At 41.8% G+C, this 22,732-nt stretch overlaps 1 protein-coding gene across 3 annotated transcripts in view; it reads left to right on the forward strand.

Annotated features, from left to right (window-relative positions):
* The window catches only part of GRM7 (glutamate metabotropic receptor 7), a 206,532-nt gene that overhangs the window by 156,859 nt on the left and 26,941 nt on the right, over positions 1-22,732 (forward strand). For all 3 annotated transcript variants that reach the window (XM_026857425.1, XM_026857424.1, XM_026857426.1), the window contains exon 8: positions 17,300-17,546. In XM_026857425.1, coding sequence (XP_026713226.1) covers positions 17,300-17,546 — 247 coding nt within the window. The remainder of the gene's footprint in view (positions 1-17,299; positions 17,547-22,732) is intronic.

The following is a 22,732-nucleotide window of genomic DNA, read 5'->3' on the forward strand; positions in this document are numbered from 1 at the left end:
GGGGGGGGGGGCATGTGGAGTGGGGTTTAGGGTTCTTTTTTTGAGGATGGAGAGGCTTCAGTACACTGCAGCCACTGCTAAAACAATACACTTTGAACATCGACCATTCTGCAGTTCTGGAGGAATATAGTCTTTCAAGAACCAATATATCAAAGTAAAACGAAGGCCAAAATATTTCATTCTCCCTGTGCAGTTTTCTGCACCTGAATAACTCTGGTGGGGTTACACTGCAGGTCGGGGTCTTGTATCCTCATGCACAGCAGAAACTTCTTGTGGACCGTGGAAATGGAGATGATGCGGAGATGCCCATTAGTTTCGGGTGCTTCAGGAGTCCTGCCAAGTCAACAGCCCGGGCATCGCTTCTCAGGCTGCTCCCTGGAGCACTCTCATTCTCCAGTGTTTTTCTTTGCCTCTTGATGCTTCTGAGAAATTAGCCTCCATCAAAATAATCATGTAGCCTCAGGTAACTCACAGAAGAGGAAAATTTCTAACTTTTTTTCTTTAAGGAATTATTTTTCTTTATTTTGCCAGGGTTTAAGTTTATAATGATGACTGGTCAGGAATTAAGGTTTTGCTGCCTTAGCCTTGAGTGAATCTAACCGTTCTCTTAAGCAGCTCTAACACACTCTCTGTTCACTTTTACACTTTAGAAAATAAAATCATTTTCATGCTAATAAATAAATCAGTTAAATTAACTGATTGCTAGAATGCAGACTGATCTTTGTACTTGAATGCAACCTTTAGATCCCAAAACACTCAAACTGAGTGGTCACGTACTCTCTCTACGCAGCACTGTGATAGTGTTGTTAAACAGAAGGGATGCTTCCAGCCAGAACAAGTTTGTTTCTAAGTAGCAAAAGCAATATGTAAATGCTTTGTTTTAAATAATAATTACATTATAATTTAGAAAATAAGTGAGAAGTTGGCTTGCTTTATATATATATGTATATCTCTGTCAGTGGTTTTTAATAACCAGTGTTCTACTCTAAAGGTCTTTAGAGGGAAGTAATATGTGTAGGATGAGCCTTTTTCTTCCCCACTCCGTCAGTGACACCAGCTTGCACTTTGAATTCCCCTGAAGGTCTCCAAGCAGAATTAGATCTTACTTTGTATGCAAATATATGGAATATATTCTCAACACAGGCCTGGGTCAAAATTCACTGGCACTGAAAGTTTCCCACTGACTTTTCTGGGGTTTGTAGCAGGGCCACAATGACGGAGGAAACAAGATGACCGTAATTAACATGGGAACAGGGCAGGGCTGTTGCCATTGTTCAGTTCTTGGATGTGGTAGATGGGCAAGATAATTCTTCTGGGATTGCTTTGAGGTAGAGGAATACTTGGTTGCTTCAACAACCTGCATGAAAGGGTTAGGTGGAGACCTCATTCCCTGCCAGATGGGTGGAGTCTGCTCTGAGATAGAAGATGAGGTAGGGGCAGAATGAGTGTGTACATAAAATAAATGCTCCCAGAAATTAATATCCTGGAGCTGGTAGAATTACAAGGAAATCCAATAAATTATCCAGAAAATGTTCCCAGACCTGGTGATGCAGCTGAAATAACTACCCAGTGGTCGTGTAGCGTGGCAGCATGTTACATCAGTCTTACTTGGGTGCAGCCTCTCTCTGATAAATCCAGAGAGTATCACCAACGTGTGTGTTCAGAATTACGTAATTATTAAACATCTAGCTGTGGAGAAGAGTAAGTCTTGTTCTTCTGGAAGGGCTGGAGGATTTTTGTGTGGAGGGGGGGATTGTTTTGGGGTGGGTTTTTTGTAAGCCTGGTGTCTCAGTAGATCAAGGAGGTTCAGTTGCTGAAGAGAGTAGATGCGAAGGGAATCCATTAACTGGACTGTCTCAGGAAAAGAGCAGTTTTATTTCAGAGAATGCCTTCCAACTGGGTGAAAGTGACTGGATATAAATAAAACATTCATATGGCTGTATTGAGGGAGACAAAATTGAAGGTGAAAGGACAGAAAAAAATTTTGAAACTCGGTCTGTAAAATGAATCTTCTGCGTGGTGCCTTGCTTTTCATTAGGAGCATAGCATGGGCTCAAATACATTCTTTTTTGCCTTGTTAAGACTCTGAATGGGTGGCTCAGGAAAACCTAGTCTCCACAGAGCAGAATCAGCATGGGCACCATGCATGAACGTTGTCCTTTCCAGTTCCATTGGAACCCCCAGTCAAAGCTGAAGAAACACACTCACGGAGAGCTGCTCTGCAGTGCTGGCAGAGATTGGCCCCTCTTGTAGGAGTGATCTGGGGCTTGACTTATTTATTTTGTGCTTTTTTTGCACTATTAGCTTACTAGGCTACTGTGTGTGATTATAAAACTATAAAAATGCTTATATTTATTTTGGATTATAAATTTAATTTTGTGAGACCTGAATACATTAAATGAAAGGGCTGCTTGCTGTCATAATGGAAGGCTGACTGATTTACTGTGCAATAAAAAAGAAGAAAATTACAAAACCTCAAAATGGTTAACAGCATATAGTGGTGGAGAAAACCATTAGGGCATTTGCGCCTCTCTTATTTCCAGGCTATGAATAATTTTGGCAATATTTTTCAGCGCTGTCAAGGCAAAGCAGCAGTTCGTATCAGCTGCATTCGCAGACGTTTCATTGCCATGACAACCTTGTGCAGATACATGAGCTTCTGTTGATTGTCAAGCCAGTCGTCAGTTGTGACCTGCAGCTTGACACAGGAGCCTACCTGCATAATATGTACCATGTTATCTCATTTGCCCACACTGATAAAAGTATACCAAGTGTAAAGACCCAACCTGTGAACCAAGGGGAGCTTTATAAGCTCTGCTGTCTCTGGGTTTCCGTCTTGCTTTTCTTTAGAGGATGATTCTTCATCTTTTGAGATGCTTCGTACCTTGCCTTCCTCATGCAGCTTCAGAAAGGCTCCGTGTAGCTCCATGCAAAGGATGGAAGAGAAACATTTGATCCTGCTGGTATGTGCATCCTGATATGCTGTTGCAATGAGGTTGGAATATGTTTACATTGGCAGGCCTGATTTCATCTTAAGCACAGAAGAGCCATGGGAAGATGCACACCGTGGCATGCCAGGAACTTTTTGGTCCTTCTGTGCCCAACATACAGCACTTCTGAAGGGCCGTGACTTCCCGAAAGCCCAAAGGCTGTGTCTGGAAGTCAGATGGCCTGTGGGGCAGGGAGGTTAAGCCCAAAATACAAGATGGCTAATCACTTCTTTGATGCTATGCATTGTGTATTTAAATTGGCTGAAGAGAAGGTCAGTAGAAGTTTTGCTAAATAAATGCGTACTTGAGTGCTGATGTTAAGTTTACTCTCAGCTGAGAAGATCTGTTTCTAGATAAATGGAAAGGTCATTCACTTACTTTTCCACATTTATTCATGCTTTCTGCATAAAGAAAGAAACAGTGCACGGTCTTCTGTGGAGGCAGATCAAGTGAGGGAGCTCATCCACTGTGGAGGAGAGGTTGGGCATGTTGATGCTCTGATTGCTGTCTTCTCGGGGTAGGACTGGGGGTAGGAGAGACCCGCAGCACCTTGCACACCTGTTCTAACCACATGTAACCAACAGGTTGTAGTTTGCTCCTAAGGGACATAGTGCTAAAATGGCATGTTTTATTTATATACAAGTGTTGCTCTGCTGATATGGCATCTGTGGAACCTCAGCCCAAGACAGTGTTGTAAGGGCAGACATTTTTGCTTCACCAAAGTAACACCTAAGAAGAAATGAAAATGAGATTTAATTGTTAATTATTATTGTGCAGCTAAAATTATTAGAATTTGAGAAATTAACCTGTGTTATTAGCATGCTTCAGTGGTTATTTCAGGTAATGTTTCATTTCAGTCATTTTGTGTTCCCCTGTGAATCCAGCCATACATGAAAGCTGTCACTCATGGGCTGTGCCATCATTACAGAACGATGCTCTGGGCTTCAGATCCCAGTTGGATGCACTCTTCCAGCAGGACGTGGTGTAGCCTCAGGCAACTGATGTTTTGCACATCTGTATTTCTGTTTGTCAAAAGTTTTGTGCTTGGTCTATCATGTGATACACAAGTGCCAATTTGTGGTACAATTTTCTTAAGAGGTTTTCGCTATATGTTTAAGTGTGTGAGCTACAGTGTTGAGTCTACACCATTGCCATGATTAGATGTTTTCTCTTCATTTTCTCCAAACGTTGGGCTTTTTTACCCTAGGGAAAGACATCTCCAGACAGACCTAAACCTTACTTGAGATTCTCCTGTCATAAGTAATAAATGCCAGCACCTCTTTTGGTCTGACAGAGGCCTCTTCTAAGAACATTTAATTTTCTAGAATGCCGATCAGAGAGGTTTACCTTAACACACTATCAACATAAGATTAATTATTTAGAGCTGTTCTTTAAATAAGAACTTTTTTCTTTTTCTTGAACTATTTGTTAGCACCATGTATCCCGAATTACAGCAAAGTAAAATTATAGAGAGCTAGGTAGCTTCTCTGAGTGAAAGTTTCATTAAAATTGTTTTATTATGCATGACTATTTGAGGGCCATAATATTTTTAGTTCCCCTAATCTATTTGTTCATCTGTGTGTTTACTTATACACACATTAGCTTGCAATTTGTTTGTCTTTTTATGATCAATACCTTTCACTGAATATTCACTCTTGCTTATTCCTCCATCTAACATAAATGGAATTGTCTTGAAATTGTTTGACCTGAGTTTATTTTCTACTCTAGAATAAGTTAATAATTTAAGAAAGTTCACTCAGCGGCCATTTGGTAAGGAAAGATTGTAAGTGGTAAGGCTGTCTGGTCTCTCCTGTTATGAACAATATTTGATCCCTGAGATATTTCTGGGAAGTTCAGGGCCTCGCGTGGCCATTTCTGCTGTGCCGGCTTCCCACCGGGTGGCCAGCGTGTCTCTGATGGAGTGCTTTTTAGCACTTCAACAAATTTTCTCTTGAAAATTGAGGATAGAAGATGGTGATTTTGGTAATTGCAGGTATTACATTCCCTGAAAAGAGTCAGTTCATGATCACACTTCTCAAATCCCAAAACTCAGGGTGAGGGTTTGAGCATGCCGGGCTCTTGGTGTGTCAGCCCGTGCTTCCCCTTCCCCTTCCCCGGAGCCCTCCTGAGGTGGCCGCTCGTCCTGCGGCTCCATGCCGTGCCCACCGGGAGATACCCCTGCTGCAGAGTCGAGAACCAGCTCGGGTCCTGCGTGCACACTGGGCTACAGGGACACAGCCACGGCCGTTTTTTTTTTTTTTTTTTCTCAAAATCTCAAACTGTGTATTGCAATGTTGGGTTTTTTTCTCCTTTTACATTGAATTATTCAGTAGTTGAAGTGAGTAAAATTAAAGATTTCTAGACTAGTGATGTTTGGAATATAAGAAGGATAGCAAAATCTATTTCATTTGAACTCTAATCTCTGGTCATGTGTAAAATGAATAAAATGCAATAAGTGTGGAGAAATATGATTTATAACAGCAGCTGAAGTCTGGCACTGAATACCCTAAAATGCCGAGATTGTATGTCAGTCAATTTAGCAGTGCAGCGGTGAAGGTGAAGAATGAAATGAAGGCTTTCTCCTTTTTTTGTTTGGAAAAAGTGACAGATGAAGAATTATTTCTAGCTCAAAAAAGCTAAGTGCTCAGCTAGTGAGAGAGGGAAAAGCCATTATTTTAATAATACAAGTTGGGGATGTACATTACTTCTGTCGCACTTCGTGTTTGTCTCCTTTAGTGATGTGTAACTTATTTTATAGCTATTATAACAAACACTAATGTCAAGCAAGAGATATTAGACAGTTCTGAGGATTGATAATGGAATTTCTTGAGGTATTCACTTCTGTCTGCACTTGAAATATAGCTAAACTCAGCTGTGACTGAAATTTCTTATCACCTGAAGTGACCCAAGCAAAATGATTTGGTGGGTCTCAGGACATTCCCACTGGAGACGAACATCAGTTGTGGAGATGCACGGACCTGGCTTCAAACATTACTGTCCTTGCAAGAAGACTGTTTTGCTGATACACTCTTTTGTGTCAAATATCTACTTCAAAGAGACAATAAAATTCAGAAATCCTCATAAAGTCAGTTCCAGGGAGTCACCAATATGAAACAACTTTAATCCTTTGTTGACTTAAGCCAGGGCCATTGCTGTTCATTTCTTGGCTGAGCAACTCCCAAATGATTCTAAGTAGTTCATGAGCATCTTTATTGTCTCTGTAACTGATACAGAAAGTAGAGACAGCATTTTTTTTTTCCAGCAGATGAGGAATCTCTGCTGAATATAGTCTGTATAAACCATTTGACTTGTGGCATTGTCTTCGATACTGCTTCAATTTCTCTTTTAGCCATTTGATGCCCTTTGAAAGCAGCAACATGCTTTTCCATTGCTTCTCTGTCCAATTATCTGAATAATTTAATCTCCTTCTAGATAAGCTGCTAGAGTTTCTCTTACAGGCTGAAGAGACAAATTTCCTCCTCCTGCTGCATCTGCATCATAACCCGCAGAGCAAGTGCTTTAACACTTGGTGTTTTGAATTATTATTCAAGTTATGGATATAATCCATAAATATTTATTTTTTCTGATGTATGCAAATTTCTTGCATAAGGAAGTTCCTATTATAAGGGAACAAGCTCTGTAAAATATTTAGCTTGAGTAGCTAAAATATATTTAAAATATATACATTTTCTTCATCTTTACTCTGTATGTTTTCCTGTGAAACGCAAGCTGAAAAACTAGTTGTGTTGGGTGCTCTTAGGACATAGAAATTGAGGTTGGCTTTGGCAGTGTGACATTAGAAGGCACAGTTTTGTATTGCAGACAGAGGGAATTAGAAATTAGTCCTTTTAGACCTGTTTACTCCTGTACTGTCTGCCTTTGCATTTGGCCTCTGCAGGTGGTAATCTGTCAGAATATGACCCCAATTTTTTCCCTTTGGTATGCTAAGCCTCCTGCTGCGAGAAACATATTGCAGCATAATTCATCGCACCCGTTAACCTGAATCACTCTGGTGTATAATGTTGTCATTGCCAAGCTTGTAACTACCTAGAGCAGTGAATGTGACGGCGTTTGTAAGCACGTCTAAGGGTTGATCAGTGTTATCACACTCTTGCTCTTTCTCCCAGCATGGTACCTGTGCGTCAGCGTCTGTCGTGTTTCACCATATCGTAGGGAGGGAACAAGATTCCCTCTGGCATGTTTGTGACAAGGGGAATTTCACAGCTCTGGGCATGTTCTTCTCCCAGACCTCTGTACTTCATGATGTGACTTAGAGCAACTTTTCAGAATGTCACAGGCTGTGGTCAGGTGGTCATAAATACCAGATCTGACATCAAAGTTGGCTTCAGCACCAGCGGTTTCTCTGGGCAAGGAAGAACCCCTGTCTCTGAAGCAGCCGTGGTTACTCTGCATGTCAGCTTTGGGTTTTGCAGTGTATGTAGCATCCAGTGAGCGATGGTGCTGCTTCTTCTGTGCGCCTGAGAGGTGGCTGTCCTCCTCACTGTGAGCTGGGGTGAGAGTTGTCCTTCCTCTGCAGCGACACATGCTGGAGAGGTGAAGGAGGTGGAGGTGGGCTGAGGGGAGGTGGTGGAGTGTGCAGGGCCATGGGCCATGGATGTGAACACGGACATTTCGTGACTGAATAATTAATGTAACCATGAGGGGTTTAGACTTCAGCTCAGAATTACTGTTCATAGGAACTTGGTATGGGTCCTCAGGCAAGGTGGGCTTGGAGCTATGATGGTGACATCTCCAGAAGCATCCGGCTCCTTGATTTGACTTTGATTTTGCCCTCAGAAATTTGGTCCTTTAGATGCTTCTATCTGAGGCATTCTTATTTTGTTGGCATAAATACTGACTAGGCAACTTCAACCAGTTGCTGTTGTGGAGCATCATGGCTACACGGATGCTTCAGGAAGGCACCCGTGAAAGTCCCTGTGCGAGCTGCTGAAGCAACGTGCTGTGCAGAGACTGCTGCCTTTCCAGGAGGCCCTGCTCCATTGCAATAGTTTCTAAGGGCTCTCCAAGTAAAGTAGAAAGATCTTCTTTGTATCCCTGCAGGTATTTTTGGAAGCTGGTGCATGTCAGAGAGAAGACCATATCAGTAAAGTAGGTTGCATTGCCTCGTTGAGGCTAGTGGAGGTGCATGTTTTGCCACAGGTTGAAGGGGTGCCGAGGCCATACGTTGTGCGGAGCACACAGCAGTGAGGTGTGTTCACACTCACATTCATGCCAGCCATTGTACCTCCAGGGAGAGTTTGCCGATGAGGTCTTCAGTCTGCTACCACTGCCCAGCCCAAACTCCACGCCATGTCTTGCATTTACTGCTCCCATGGCAGCAGACAAACTCTGAATTTTAATCCCTCCCAGAACTAGAGCAGGACTGGGTAATAGTGAACGGTTATTTATAGTCCTTGAAGCCAACATTTACAGAACAAATTTGTAGACTGAGTCCCCTGTGTGTTTACTTGTTCAGGACAAGTGAATATTGTCATTAAATGTAATACTTCCTGCTAGCGGCCACTTTGCTTTTGGTCACCTTTGGGATGAAATTCTGGAAACAGCTGATGAGTCAATGTTGCAGTGTATATAACATGCACGGCTTGGCTAGTTTCCTAAAGAGTTTAATGCTGTTTTGTTTTCTGCTTCAGCAGTGGTGATTCTTCAAATGTGAATCGTTTCCCAGCTCCTACCTTGTTCTCCTAGTAGGAATAATAATTGTTTCTGGTTAAATGCACGAAGGAAACTCACCGAGGCACACAATGTTTTTGCGATGATCTATCGGTTATTTCTTCTGTAGTTTATTTGGAACTTTCTGTTAAAAAAAAAAAAAAAAAAAAAAAAAAAGCACAAAACAGTGTGTGATATTTAATTTTCTTATTAGCAAAAACAAAACAAAACAAAAAAAAGCCTTCAAAGGCATATGAGCCTGTTGGAAGAAAGCCTTAATTTAAAGGCAAAATGATTCTCCCCACCGGTATGAGAACATTTCCTCTTGGGCTTACTGAATTCTCCGCTGTCCTGCTTGTGGCACGCCGTGCCGGTGGCAGGGTGCCTGGCTGGGGCTTCAGGCTCTGCGGCCCCTCTCAGCACTGCAGAGCTGCCACCACAACAGAAATATTTTTGCCCCTGTCGCTGGATTTCAGCACTGTGCTGATATGAGCTCTTGCTCAGTGAAGGCCAGCAGATAGCTGATGACTTCTTGAAAGAATGAGATGTGATTGTTATTACTGGCTGTAAAAGAGAAGTAATCTGGGAAGCTACTTTCCAAACTTTAATCTTCTTTACTTTCGTATCTCTGAAGGAACTGTGATGTTACTCTTTGGGTACTTGCTGTTCCTGTGGAATCATTTTTGTTTTTCCATTACACTGAAATATATCCACAAAGTTAACCTGCATTTTTTTTCTGATCTACCAGATGTAATATTGTGAGAATTTCCACAGGATGCTAACTTAATAGACCAACTATTTTCACTGATGAAAGCCATCCAACCTCAGGTCTGCTGCAATAAAATTATTTCTGTCAGGCACATGGAGCTCCTTGAGCTGTAGAACAAATACAGGTTTTAGCTTGAGTAAAAAAAATAAATAAAAAAATGAAACATCATGGGGCAGCACACATGCCCCAGAGCCTGCCTGTCGCACATGCCACAGGTACCCCCGTGTGCCGGGGATACGCAGCCTGGCTGCAGCTCAGGCCAGGGTGCTCCTGAGCAGTGCCTCTTGGATAAGCCACCCTAGTGCTTTCAGCCTGCAAAACAACCAGCCATTAAAGGGAAATTTTCTGAAACTAAAATCCCATCATTTCCTTCAGTGTCACCTTTCGTATAATTACTAAGCACAGAATTTATAATTAAATGGTATGACTGATTCTGTGACATTCCCATAGACATTTCACAAAGGCTATTTGCGTGCCTTGCTATTTCATACAGTAATAACTGCAATCAGCATAACTACTATGATTTGTTTATCAAATGTCCCTTGGGTAGCATCCGTTGTCATTTGTAAAACTTCACGAGCATTGCAATTTACATACCATTGCCTGTCTCATGTTGCTGTTGAGCTGTGTTTCCGAAGAACTGCTGATGCTCACCTGTGCAGAGGAGCACAGTTGTCTTCCACACACTGTGAAAAGTAAATACTAAACGGTACAACAGCTCAGATTGGCAAAAATCTGTAAAAATCTTACAGAGAAAGCAGGCATTATATCTTCGCAACAGGGATTGAAGGGTACGCTTATTGAGCAATGGATTTACCAGATTGAAAAGTGAGGAGGAAAGGGTGTATTAAATAATTCTCCACGAATTCAGAGGGTCCTGAGGCATAAGCATGTGCTGTATCATAGTGCCTGTGTACTAAAGTAGCACAGGGAGACCTGGTTTGACATTACACCACTTGACTGCTTGATGTTGCAACCTTTAGTGTTTCTCATAGAGCGTGTTTCTTGGCTTGCGCATTTATTTTTTCACCTATAAAATATTCAAATGCTATAAAATTATGATGAAATACTGATAATAGTGTGGATTATATTGATGCCATTAGGAGCAGTAGGTTAGAACAGCAGCTAAGTGGTGTGGTCCCTGTCTCTCATCTGTTAAGTGACCTCCTGCAAATGGAAATCTCTGTCTCTTGCATCGTTTGCCAGATGTTTGCCTCTTTTGTCCAAAATGCTGGAGCCTGGTGTCCACAGCGTGGAGGTTTGTGGCGTTTGGAGGGTTGTTTTTTTTTTTCCAAATTAATGTTAGCTTAAAAGAAAGGGAAACCGCTTTCCCTAAGTGCTGCTAAAACCTTCTAATCTAGGAAAAGAATTTTGTTTTTTTCAATCTGCTCTATTCTCCAAAGGGCACTGCTAAATGACAGCTTGAGCAGATTATGATGCTTAAAAGGATGGGGATGGAGGCAGGGGTCCTGGAAGTCGTCAGTAGATAAGCTTCAGGGTGGCGTGGTATTATCTGCAGTTGAACTGGTACCATCCAAGTGAAGAAAGCGAGAGTTTGTCGGTATCTGTGGGAGCTGGCAGCAGAACCTGGGATGTGCATGGGCTGCTGGAAAGCCTTAGTGGGGCATGAAAAGAGGATTACTGAGCCAGGTCAGTAAAGGGAGGTGACAGGTCTGCTTCACACATAATATTTTATATTTCTCAGACACCAGAAGTGTACAATCCTTGTGGAAAGACATGCTTGCCTGGGTAAAGTTGCTATTGCCTGAAACTTCCATAAATCAAGCTGTCTAAGGAAATGAGAGCAGCGTTTGCTTTTACAGCTGGTTGGGTTCTTTTTCAGTTGAGGGTATGGTGCTGTCAAAAGGAGGGGGGCGTGTGGGAGAACCTTCACCCCCTGTGTATCCCATGCAGAGCTGTGGCCACGGCCTGTCCTCTCTGCCATGCAGCACCTCGGCTGGGGGGGCAGAAAGGGTCCCCAAAAGGATGCAAACAGCTGCTACCTCTTCAGACTCTCTTGAATTAGCGTCGTTTTAGGGGTGCTTTGTGACTGGAGATTTCTGTGCAGTGACATCTTCCCTGGGCCCTGGCCGTAGGCCACTGTGATAACAGCTGGTGTTGCTCTGTGAGAAATGTGATGCAGCCCTTGCAGCGGTTTGGGTAACAAAAGGCCACCACCTTTGCTGGAGAGAGAAGGGCAGTGGCCCTTCCCAAGCAACGCCAATTTAAAGTCAAAGTATATGAAACACAAGTTTCACTGGAAAACAGATATTTCCCTTTTTTAATTTGCCTTTAAAATGATGTGGTAGTTTTGGTGAGTAGGGGCATTAGACATTAAAATGTCTGAGAACACATTTATATTCCAGTCTTTTTACTTTCCATATTTTTGCAAACATACAATGCAGTGGAAGCTAATTTTAATTTTTATTAAAAAATGTTTCTCGTTCTTATATTTGCACAACATAGTGTAGAGAATGAGATGAAATCTTCAGATGACCTGGAAGAGTCTTCTGGGAGATTTATAAACTGTCTACTTCATATGTAAGGACATTTGTTTTAATTCCCATATAAAAGTGAGATAAATTGGTTTGTAATAATGCAAGTCCAAAAATATCTCAAGTTACTGCTTTATTTCCATATTACAAAATAACACAATTCAGGGCATAATTAGAAAGCTGAACTAAATAAAAGGAGCAGTTTCTCCTGATTAGACTGTGAATACAAAGCATTAGCCTACAGAAAGTATTCCCATCTCCTAAAGAGACTTTTCTAAGGTCTGCAGCTATCAGTTCAGGTAATATGGCCCAGCAGCTGGAAACCTATTCACTGGGTTAGCAAAGACCAGAAGGCCTGATCCTGCGACACTACTCTGAGATAATCCTAGCTCATGCAGAACTGTCCATTGATACAATTTGTTCTATAAAAATTGCTGGTTATTAGAGGTGTGTATTCAAGACCAGTCTAATTTTCTCTCAAGGTTTTGAAGGTAATTTTTGTCATTTGCATGAATAAAGCAAGAATCTGGAAAACAGAGAAATCTAAAATTCAAATGGAAATAATTTATGTAAAATAAATTATAAAATCTAGGTGCCTCTGCATGTCAATGATATCCTTAGGGTTGAGTTTTCTTCAATGCACTGCTTCAAAGTCTGATGGATTTGTAATGTCAGTGTGGTAAGTTTAAATTAAAATTTGTCAAAATTCAGAGTCTGCTTGAGAGAGAGGAGAGAGATGTGGTTGAGGATGACCCTCCAGAACTACTTTGTCCTTATGTCGTAGCAAACGTGGCTTCAGACCCTCCATGGGAAGGGGCTTGCAAAGGCCAACACGGCACTGTCCTTAGAAAGCTTCAATTTCCACTTTCAGTACTTGGCTCAATCCCTGTTCTTGTTCATGTCAAGTTAGAGCATCTCTCATTAAATCTGCATCTTAATTTCTTAATTTGGTCTCAGGTTTGGAAACTACAGGGTTCACCAGCCAGCTGTAAAAGGCATGCATGAATTATTAGACTCCCATTGTCAGTTGAATCTTATCCTTTGTATTTTAAGTCACCCATTTGCATTCATCTAAAATGCTTTCAGAGAGTTTATCAGAAGAAGTGAAATAAGAAATGAAATAGTTTCATGTAAACTGCATTTTTATGTTTGACTGGTAAAACCACAAAGCAGAGATAAAATACATAAAACTAAGACTCTGCATAATAAGCATATCTATTAGTTTCCCTTATCTTTATAAAGCTCCCATTTGTCATGAGAAGCATTGTGTGTCACTCATCTTGCCTTGTTCTACAAAAGCTCTTTTCTCCTGTTCCTTTTATCTCCCGTTGGTATTTGCAAAGTAGGAAACTTCACTGGTGTGGTGCTGCAGAAGACCCCATTGACTAAATAATCGTTTAACCTTTAACCCTTTAACAGCAGAAGGAAATAAAAATGAATACCTGTGCGCACCTAGATAAAAGTGTTACTGGCGCTCTGCGGTTGCAGCTTTTGCAATCACAGCAGCCCAGGATTAAGGGGAAAACATTGGGTCAAACCACGGCCAGGGCAAGTCACCTCCACGGAAGGGTAGATCCCTGCTGGTGTAGCCCATGGAAAACCATGTTGGGAAGCTGCCGGCTGCAGCGTGTGGAGGTGCTCGAACACTGGTGCCGAAAGCTGCCCTCTGCTCTCGGGAGCAATCTCCCACGATGTCTCGGGAAGCCTGTGCCCACCCACCCGAAACACCTGTGTCAGGAGCAGCGGCTCGGGGGACAGCAAGTGACTCCACTGGTAGATTTTTGGCAGTACCTGTAAAACCACAAGCCCACCAGATGCAGTTATCGGGCTCCCGTGCCAGAGGAGGTGGCCTCAGTGCGTGTTGTGTGTCCCCAAAGAGGATCCCCTCCTCTTGCTGTGCACCATCTCCACTTGTCCTCCTCTTTCTGAAAAGAAAAGTTAGTGTTGCATGTCCAACGCATCAGCTGTTCCACAATTCAGAAAATGCCACACATAGGTAACCAGTACTTCTACTGAGGACCCGTTTGAAAACTTCTTGCTACATAGTGCTTTTAGAAGTAGCTTACTCAGGATGCACCTTCCCTTCTGCTTTTCTAGGGGTTTTAATTGCTGTCACACACGGGGTGTCTGTGACATGTGTGTCTCTGAGTGTGGTGATATAAAGTTATTTTGCTTAACTGACAAGTTCATCAAAATCCCTATGGGGAGCTGCTGTTTTCCATGCCAAAGAAGTGGGATTTGGGTGGAGAAAATCTGTAATCAAACGTAAATACGGTATTTCTGTCTGTGGAACAGAAACAACTAATGGTGTGTGTTGTGATGAGTAGTGTGCTGCTGTTATCTTTTTTTATCTTTTAAGATATTTTTTATCTTTGTTATCTTTTTTATCTTTTTATCTTTTTGTATCTTTTGTATCTTTTTTATCTTTTTATCCCTTTCTTTTTTTTTTTTTTTTTTTTTCCTGTGGTCCAAATTCCTGCTTTCTGTACAAAGGTTTTTCTTTTCTCTAGGAAAGTGAATCAAGAGTTAGTTGCAAAACATTACCATGCATTTTTCACCATATGGCTACTTGAACAGGCTTTCTGTGAGCTCAAGTCATTTGAGATAACTGCTGATCAATACACCACTTTTGAAGTACCGATGTGTCTTCTGTATTTCTGACAGAGCTCTTCACTGACATAGATCTATCTTTTCTAACCTTGTAGCAATGTAGATCTCATTCAGTAATGCTGCTTAGTAGGTGTTCAGGCCCCGTCAAGTTTGGTTACATATCCTGTATGTAGAAACAGAGATAATTCTTATTAAAAATGTGTTACAGAGCCGCATCCTTTTCAGGCTAAACAAAAAGGACTGCAGTCATTATTTAAGCCAGCTTTCTTCCCATGGATCAGCAGGGAGCTGTGTGGTCTGAATACAGAGCTGGAAACCAGACAGTCCCTTGGTGTAACGTAATTTGTCAGGTGTGCTGTCCACAGCAGCTTACTGCCCTTTAGAGGTGCGGGTACCTGCAGCTCCTGTAGGAATTGCAGGAGCTCTTTATAAAATAGAAATAATCATTTTCCTAGTAAGGATAAAAGCTGGTAGTCAGTTACAAACACTTTGAAGATAAGCAGAGTATCTTCCTGTTTATCCTTCAGCCTTTAAATGTTATATTTTATGCATTTAATTTCCAGTTTTCAAAGAGTTATTAAATGTATTTAGTAAATATTTAAGTCTGTGTTATTTATATCCATGCAGTGCAGTTGACCCTGATTGAGTTACAGCTGATTTATGTGAACATAACTGAAAGGAGGATCAGCTCCAAGGAAGCAAACGCGTTGCAACTGTCTTCTCTTTTAAATGTCCTTATAAGATAGACATAGTGCTTATGTATGTAGAAATAATGGTATAGAGTATATATCTGTAGTGTAACAACATTCAACTGCAAGGTATAAGGAGAGGAATAACCAGCCAGGTGGTAACTCTACAGCGAAGAGCAGCGGGCAGCAGTGCTACCTGACTGCGAAAAATAAACATCGTATTTCACAGCAGTGCAAGAAGTTTAATTCAGAAAATAACCCTCCAGCAAGGAGGCCTTCAGTGGAGCACCACGCTCGGTTTGGACCACTGTGCCTCGGTGAAGCAGCAGGTTGACGACAGCATCCAGGTTAGGGGCAGACAGAAGGGCCTAAGGTCTTCCCAGTGGCTGAAATTGGGAGAAATTACCCCGTTATCTGTCAAAGACCAAGGAGCAACATGGTACCAGGCTGGTCTTTAAAAGTTTTCCAAAAGACATTAACTATTTAAATATCTAAAAGGCAGTAGCAGAGGGCATGATGGCCTCCCGCTCTCCGTGCCACCAGGAGAGGAGCGTGTCGAGCTCTGTCGAGCTTTGTCAAGCTACAGAACAAGCGTTTTGGAGACCTGAGGACTTTGCGAGAATTTGGTTAGGAGGCTGTGAAATCTCCACCTGAGGGTGCTTTTAGGACATGGGTAGACAGGGTGATCTGTTAGAAGTAGCTCTGGTGTGAGTGGCTTCTCCTTGGGCAGGGGCTTAGTCGAGGTAATCCCTCAGGCTCCCTCCCAGCCGTAGCTTGGCCCGGGGCATCTTTTTACCAGCTGAGATGGGCTGTGTCCCAGTGTCTTGACTTTGGCAAAATTTCTGACAACACCAGTGTCATTTTCTTCTGATAATGAGTGAGTAGAAACTAAGAAAGCACTTTAGTTTTTGCTTGTCGGTGTCTCCATGGAGGCACATCCATGCACAGCACATATTTTATGTTTTCTGTAAGGCATTTTATTGCTTCCTGTGGTGGTCTTAATCGCTATAATAGCAATTGTTATGTAGATATAACTAGGAAGTCTAGAGACATTCATATTTTTCTAAATATGGGAATTCGGAAATACCTGAGTAGATTCAGCATTTTACTCTGCCATTACATTTATTCATGGAGTTTTTCCATCAGAAATTCAGACTGATTAGCAGTGAATAGGAGGAGAAGAGGAAATAGTGTTCTGAAAAAATCACCCTCAGTGTGTAAATGATTTTGCCATCTATATGGATTTGCTGTATATTTAATTTTTGAAGAGGATCACAGAGACTTTTCTCCCCCTTCAGCTCCCTCACACCTGTATTGTGCTGTCTCTTTGCCTTTTAACTGTGCCTAATCCTCTTAAAGTCCTGAGAATTGTTCTCATTTATCTATTGTGTCCTCTGAAAAGGTAATTTAAAAAGAAGAAAAAAAAAACCCCAAAACCAGAAAAAGGCTTTTCTACCCCTGTACTTCTTTGAATCCTTGTGGTTTCTTTCAATACTCATCTCATGGCAGTACCTGTTCTCTGGCTTACATGCATACTATTTTTTCATAATAAGCATAGCTGAATGTCACGAGCACACAAATCATGGTGTATTCTCTGCAAAGTTATTTCAATGGATTGTAGAGAATGAAAGTGTAGTAAAAACAAAAAAATCCCACCTTCCTCAAAAATTTTATACAAGTAAGATTTTTTTACTAACCTCTATTATTATAGTTCCTCTTCTATAACTTATAATAGACTTAAATTTAATTTTTTACCAGCATTATTTCAATCCCAATCTGATCTTCACTCTTTAAACAAACAAATTAAAGTTATACCATAAGCATACAGCAGAAATTGTATTGTTAAGGACACTGGACGCTTCTAGCATTGAGTTGCCAAAGAGGCTCTTGCTATGTCAGGTATCTGATCTGTGTTGGACCTCACAGTGGTTTGCAGTGCCGAGGTCTCAGCTCACGCATCTTCAGTTGAAAACTCATTAAAAATTGCTTTTAAATCGTTACTTAATGTTTGAAATACTACAGCCGTCTTCCCAGTCATCTTATTTGTAATAGTGTCTCATGTGTTGTGTCTCCTAGCTCTACATACAAACTACCACACTTACAATATCCATGAACTTAAGTGCTTCAGTGGCCCTGGGGATGCTTTACATGCCGAAGGTGTACATCATCATCTTCCACCCTGAGCTAAACGTCCAGAAACGGAAACGCAGCTTCAAGGCTGTGGTCACAGCAGCGACCATGTCATCACGGCTCTCGCACAAACCCAGCGACAGGCCCAACGGCGAAGCCAAAACAGAGCTGTGTGAGAATGTGGACCCAAACAGTAAGTACTGCTGATCTTCTGTTCGTTGCCTGGCTAGGGCTCTTGGAGGCATTGACCAATATCCCAGGTTTAGGGTCTTCATATTATTTGGTATTCTCAGTTAAAGATTTTTGGTCTCACATATATATCTCTCTCTATATATATATATCAATCTTTTTTTTTAATTCTCTATTTCCTCCTCACTTTTTTGAGTTGTGCCAGTTGGCAGCAACTCCTCACAAAATGTTTGATAGCTGTGAGTATCTCCTCCTCCTTTGCCTCCTCTGTGAGTGAGAGATCAGCAGCATCCTTGAGTACCGGATCCTTCAGCCTATGTCAAATTCAAACCTTCCTAACCCGTGGCAGATACAGTTTCCAGGATGGATGGGGGGACAAGCATCAAACTCATTCATAACTCTGCAAACCTCAGTTATAATTTTGTTTCTTGCAAAGTTTCTTTACAAAAATCTCACAATCCTTGAAGATTCCCATTTAAGGATTTTATCCGGTCCTAATGCAAATCTTGCCACTGATTTAAAAGGAAAATAGATCGAAAAGATGCTTCCAGTTTCCTTAATGTGCATAGCATGGTATATTGTAGCACAAAATTACATACTGAGGCCATCAAATTTGATTTGCATTTGAATCTGGAAGGAGTTGAGGAAGGAGACAGCTGCACAACTTTGTAGCATATTGGAAAGGTTTAGGCATGTCTGCAGTTTTTATGAAAAACAGATCTGAATGTGGAGAAATGCCCTTTCCTTGCCCATGATCCGTTCATCCATTTGCTGCTGAAATCCCTGCCACTTCTTGTCTATTAACTGCCGTCTGAATATCTGCCTCAAAGCAGAAACTCTGCTGTCAAAGCAAAGTGGAAACAGCCAGCAAATTATTGACACAGCACTTTTCCTCCCTTTATTCACCCCTTGAGTATTTTTCTCTGATGTCTTATCATGCAGGTATACAAAATACACTCTAACTGGAAAAACAAAATTTGTCTTCAGAAACTGAACTACCTGAACTATGATTCTGACATAAGACAGTAAGGAAATGCTTCTCATAAATTAAAGACCACATTATGCCTTCTCCAGTTATACTGAACAGAGCCCTCACTGCAAGAGGAAATAAATATATTTCCTGCATTGGGGTATTGCCCAGCAAGAGCGAGAGTTGCAGAGTCCTCTGCCAAGGCAGATCGCTGTTAGGTAATGCAGGCACGGCCAGGGGACCCCTTCCTGCATCTCCGGTCTCTATGGCTGCCCCGCGCTGCGATGCTGCCACTCCCGAGGTGTCACCCCACTGGGTGCAGACTCCGACCGCTCCCTGAGGGGCTCAGCGAGGATTCTGACCTCAGCGGGAAAGGCCTTTGGGGATGGAGGGAGAGAAAGAAGGAGGAAGAAGGGGGATTTGGAAAGAGAGCTGGAAAAGGGCAGGTGAGCATGTGTTGCTGAGCTGCATTTCACTGATTGCTGTTCTGGTCAAATGAGTTGGAATAGTTTTTCCTCCAGAAGAATCAAAATCTAAAAATTTCCACTCAAAAGACTTGAGCAACAAGAGAAATAAAAAAGTTCTGATGGTGAAATAAACGTTCAGTGTAGAAGCAGAGGTAGATCCCTGTGGGAACCACAACTTGGGAGTTCCTGCTCTGGATTTCCCCTCCTGGTCTCATTTCCCTGTGCTGCATCTGGTTCCTGTTTTCAGACTTAGAATATTTCCCCTCCGCCAAAGAACGGAGTTTTCCCTGGGTAGGAGATGTTTATTAAAAAATAAATATTGTTCACTTAAACTCTCACATTTCTGATAAAACACAAGTTTTTTCATCCAGGACTATATGCAGAATATGTTCTTAAGAGGCAGGAGAAGTAGTAAGGGACAGAATCCCTCCGCTCACTGAGATCTACCAGCTTCTGCCTTAAGCATCCAGTCTTCAATCCTGGTTTTGTTACCCCTGATTTAAAGCTGGAGTGAAGTCCACTGGAAGCAAAACCCTCACAACTTCCAAATTATTGTGTGTGTGAAGGGAGAATGCTTTCTGTGAACTCTTTTGCTTACAAGTAGAATTCTAAAGCATATAAATTTGTTTGTTCAACCCAGCCAGTCAGGAAACCTACAGTAGTATTAATTCTGTTGTCTTTCTCTAAGTACAGGGCTTTTAAAATTGTTATGGTTTGGAAAAAAAAAAATTATTTTAAAACTTTAAATTATTTATCTGTATAGTACCATCTGTTCATATTATCACCTGAACCTACTACTACTATTTCATTCCCTGGATATGCGTGTTAATAAAAATTATTAGAAAATCAAATGAAATAAACTACTGCTGTACTTGAAGTATTTGGGTACATTTAGTCCCAGCGTAGGCTACTACTGCAGTTAATGGGAGCTTTCTTACAGCACTAAGTTGTCAATCAACCCCCTAATCAGGCATCATTCAGCATGTAAGTCTATACAAGTAATTCATTGAATACCTGAGTTTCTTTTTTCAAAAAGAATTTAATATTTTGTTTAAAAAATGTTTATGGTTCCATTTTTAGGTGGGAAAATTGAAAACTGTATTAATGAGTTCAAAAAAAAGCAATGTCATCCAAGAAAAACTCCTCAAATTTCATTTTCAGTGAAATTTTGAATACATAAATAAATAAAGTTTTGATGTTTTCATAGCAATTTAATTTTAAAAAGTATTTTATACAGCAGATAGGGAAATTTTCATAATTTCACCAGTGGGAAAATAGAAAATGTGAATTAAAAAATTACCCCAGATGCTTGCATCAGTGCTAGGAGCATTTTTTAAAATCTCAGCTGTCTTCTGCAGCTGGCACCTTCCTGGTTGTGACCTGCTGCTCTGAGGAGCATGGGGCCGGGAAGTTCTGGTTGCGAGCTCTGTGACAGGCTCCTCTGGAACTCCCTGTGTCAGGCTGAAAGTAAATTAATTGAATGGAATTAAAGGATGAATCTGAGGCTCGTGCAAAGCTAATTTATCTGCTGATCTGGCTTAGCTACCAGTTGTTTTCTCGTAGGTGGAAAAGTACAGTTGGGTTTTCCAGTTTGATTTTCTATTCTGTTTTCTGGTGATGCTGATGTTCATGGCTTGCTTGGGTACTGGAGACTGGAGTTGCCATTTCTATTGAAAATATACAAATACTTCATATCACCTAAGTACTGATTAACACTGAGCCACCAGCATGGATTCATGTACCTCCAAACATTGGGGAATTTGGGGACTAAGCCCAAATTTATGGCCAGTCCTACTTATGTGCACAGAGGCAAAATGTGGATGGTTTTACAGAAAATAGCCTTGAAAAAAATCTCCATGGTTTAGTAGACCTTTAAAAGAATGCCTAATGAACTGAACATGTACATGTAAAACTGCAAGGTCTATAAATTACCTGAGTGGCTTCCCAAGAGCAGGTGGTCCTCAGCAGCAGCACTGAGCATCACGTGGAAATGCTCCACACAGCTCTCAGGTGATCTGCAGGAATTTGAGCTCAGAAAAAAATGTGCCAGAGTGCTTAGGAGAGCCAGGCTCAAGCACTGGGGTTTTAGTGTGAGTATAAAAAAAAACCAAAACAAACCACCCTACATTAACATGGGAGGAAAATTACTTGAAATGCAGTGACCTTGTATCCCACCCATCAGAAGGAATAAGAACTCCCTGTGTTGCAGCTTTTTGTTAGGATAATGGGCAGCCAGAAGTTTCACAAGCTGAGCTCCCCAGCCACGCCTGGGAGGGCTTTCATGCTGAACTGGATATATCAAGGCCAAGATTTTCAATCTGGAACTGTGTTACTTACAAAAGCTCTTAATCGTTCCAGCTTGCTATCTGACATATGCATGCTTTCACTCATTCAGCAGCTTTCTCCCTGCTAATACGTGTTTACAGCAGATTCAGATGAGCAGAATTTGGTGCACAGCCGCTTCCGTCCATGTAACAAGTTCATTCTGCTCTCCTGTGTCCTTGGTCAGATCTCACACTGCTTGAGAAGATGCTTCTCACCAAGTCTGAAGTTGAACAGATAGTAAGTGCTTCTGCTCCGTTTCTACTGTGAGAGCAGTGTCAGACTATGAGAAAAACATTTGAACCTCCAACCCATGCTTAACTTATACAGAGATTTACACGTAAATACTCCTTTTCCTAGCAACTTGTTTAATTCATGGCTTTACCAAACAGAGCTGTGGGGAAACCAGCTTCTCAGTTGTCTGTTGATGAGAAGGTTGTGGTTCTTGCAGGACGGACAAGCAGACCTTACTGGAAGGGTGTTTGCTTTCATGCATTTCCCTCTCGAAGCAGCCATGAGAAGGAAGCCAAGCTGCCCAGTGCCTCCTGGGAGGGGCTCTTCTGGGAAGGTGCTTTCTTGCAGGAATAAGGATAGGGTCTTTTGGGACCTGCCAGCACAGGGAGCATTGCTCTTCCAATGTCTCCATTTCCAGTCTCATGGGAAAAATCTCACCATCTATGAGAATGGCTCTGAGATCAAGAAGAGTAGTGCAGAGTAGCCCAGTGGTAGACAGCAGTGCACAGGAGGCATGCAGCGCCTCTGTGGCAAGGACCGACTGCATCGGAGGGACAAACAACTGTTGGAAAGATGGAGCAGCTCACGGGAGGAGACGACTCTCCCCGGGGAGTTTAGCTGAGATTTTGTTGAGAAGTGGCAAAGGAAAGGTGTCACCATGGACTGGCCAGAAAACTTTAAGGACTAAAAACTCAAAACTTTCAGTCTAATTTTCAGTAGTTTTATAATTCTGTGGACTTTTAAGTTAGCAGGTGCTCTGAGGGCTCAGTAACTGTGAAGACATATTCAAGTTGATTTTTTTCTTTCTCCTTTATTTAGCATTAAGTAGAACTTAACTTGGCAGTTGATTAATTTTTTTGGTAAAGTGTAATCACTGCCCGTTGTCCCCAGACAGACCAGGCACCGTTTGCATGTTTCCATTTTAAAACACTGCTTCTGCGTACGCTGCCAGCTCCTCACCATTATGACAGCAGCGAGAGCAGCATGTGTCCATCCTCGCTTTTCTCCATGCACTGGGAATGGATGCTGACTTTGTGGGTTCCTGTCAGTAAACTGTGGGTAGTGTGTGTGGAACACGAGCATCTCGGGGCTTGGACAGACACTCAGACACCACTGTGCAAACATTCCCATGCTGTGCCCTGGCGTCTTTGTGTATTCATTCCTGTTCATCCTGAACATCACTGACATGACATTGCC

The sequence above is a fragment of the Athene cunicularia genome (genome assembly GCF_003259725.1).
Source record: "Athene cunicularia isolate RWA chromosome 12 unlocalized genomic scaffold, athCun1 chr12_part1, whole genome shotgun sequence".
NCBI lineage: Eukaryota > Metazoa > Chordata > Aves > Strigiformes > Strigidae > Athene > Athene cunicularia.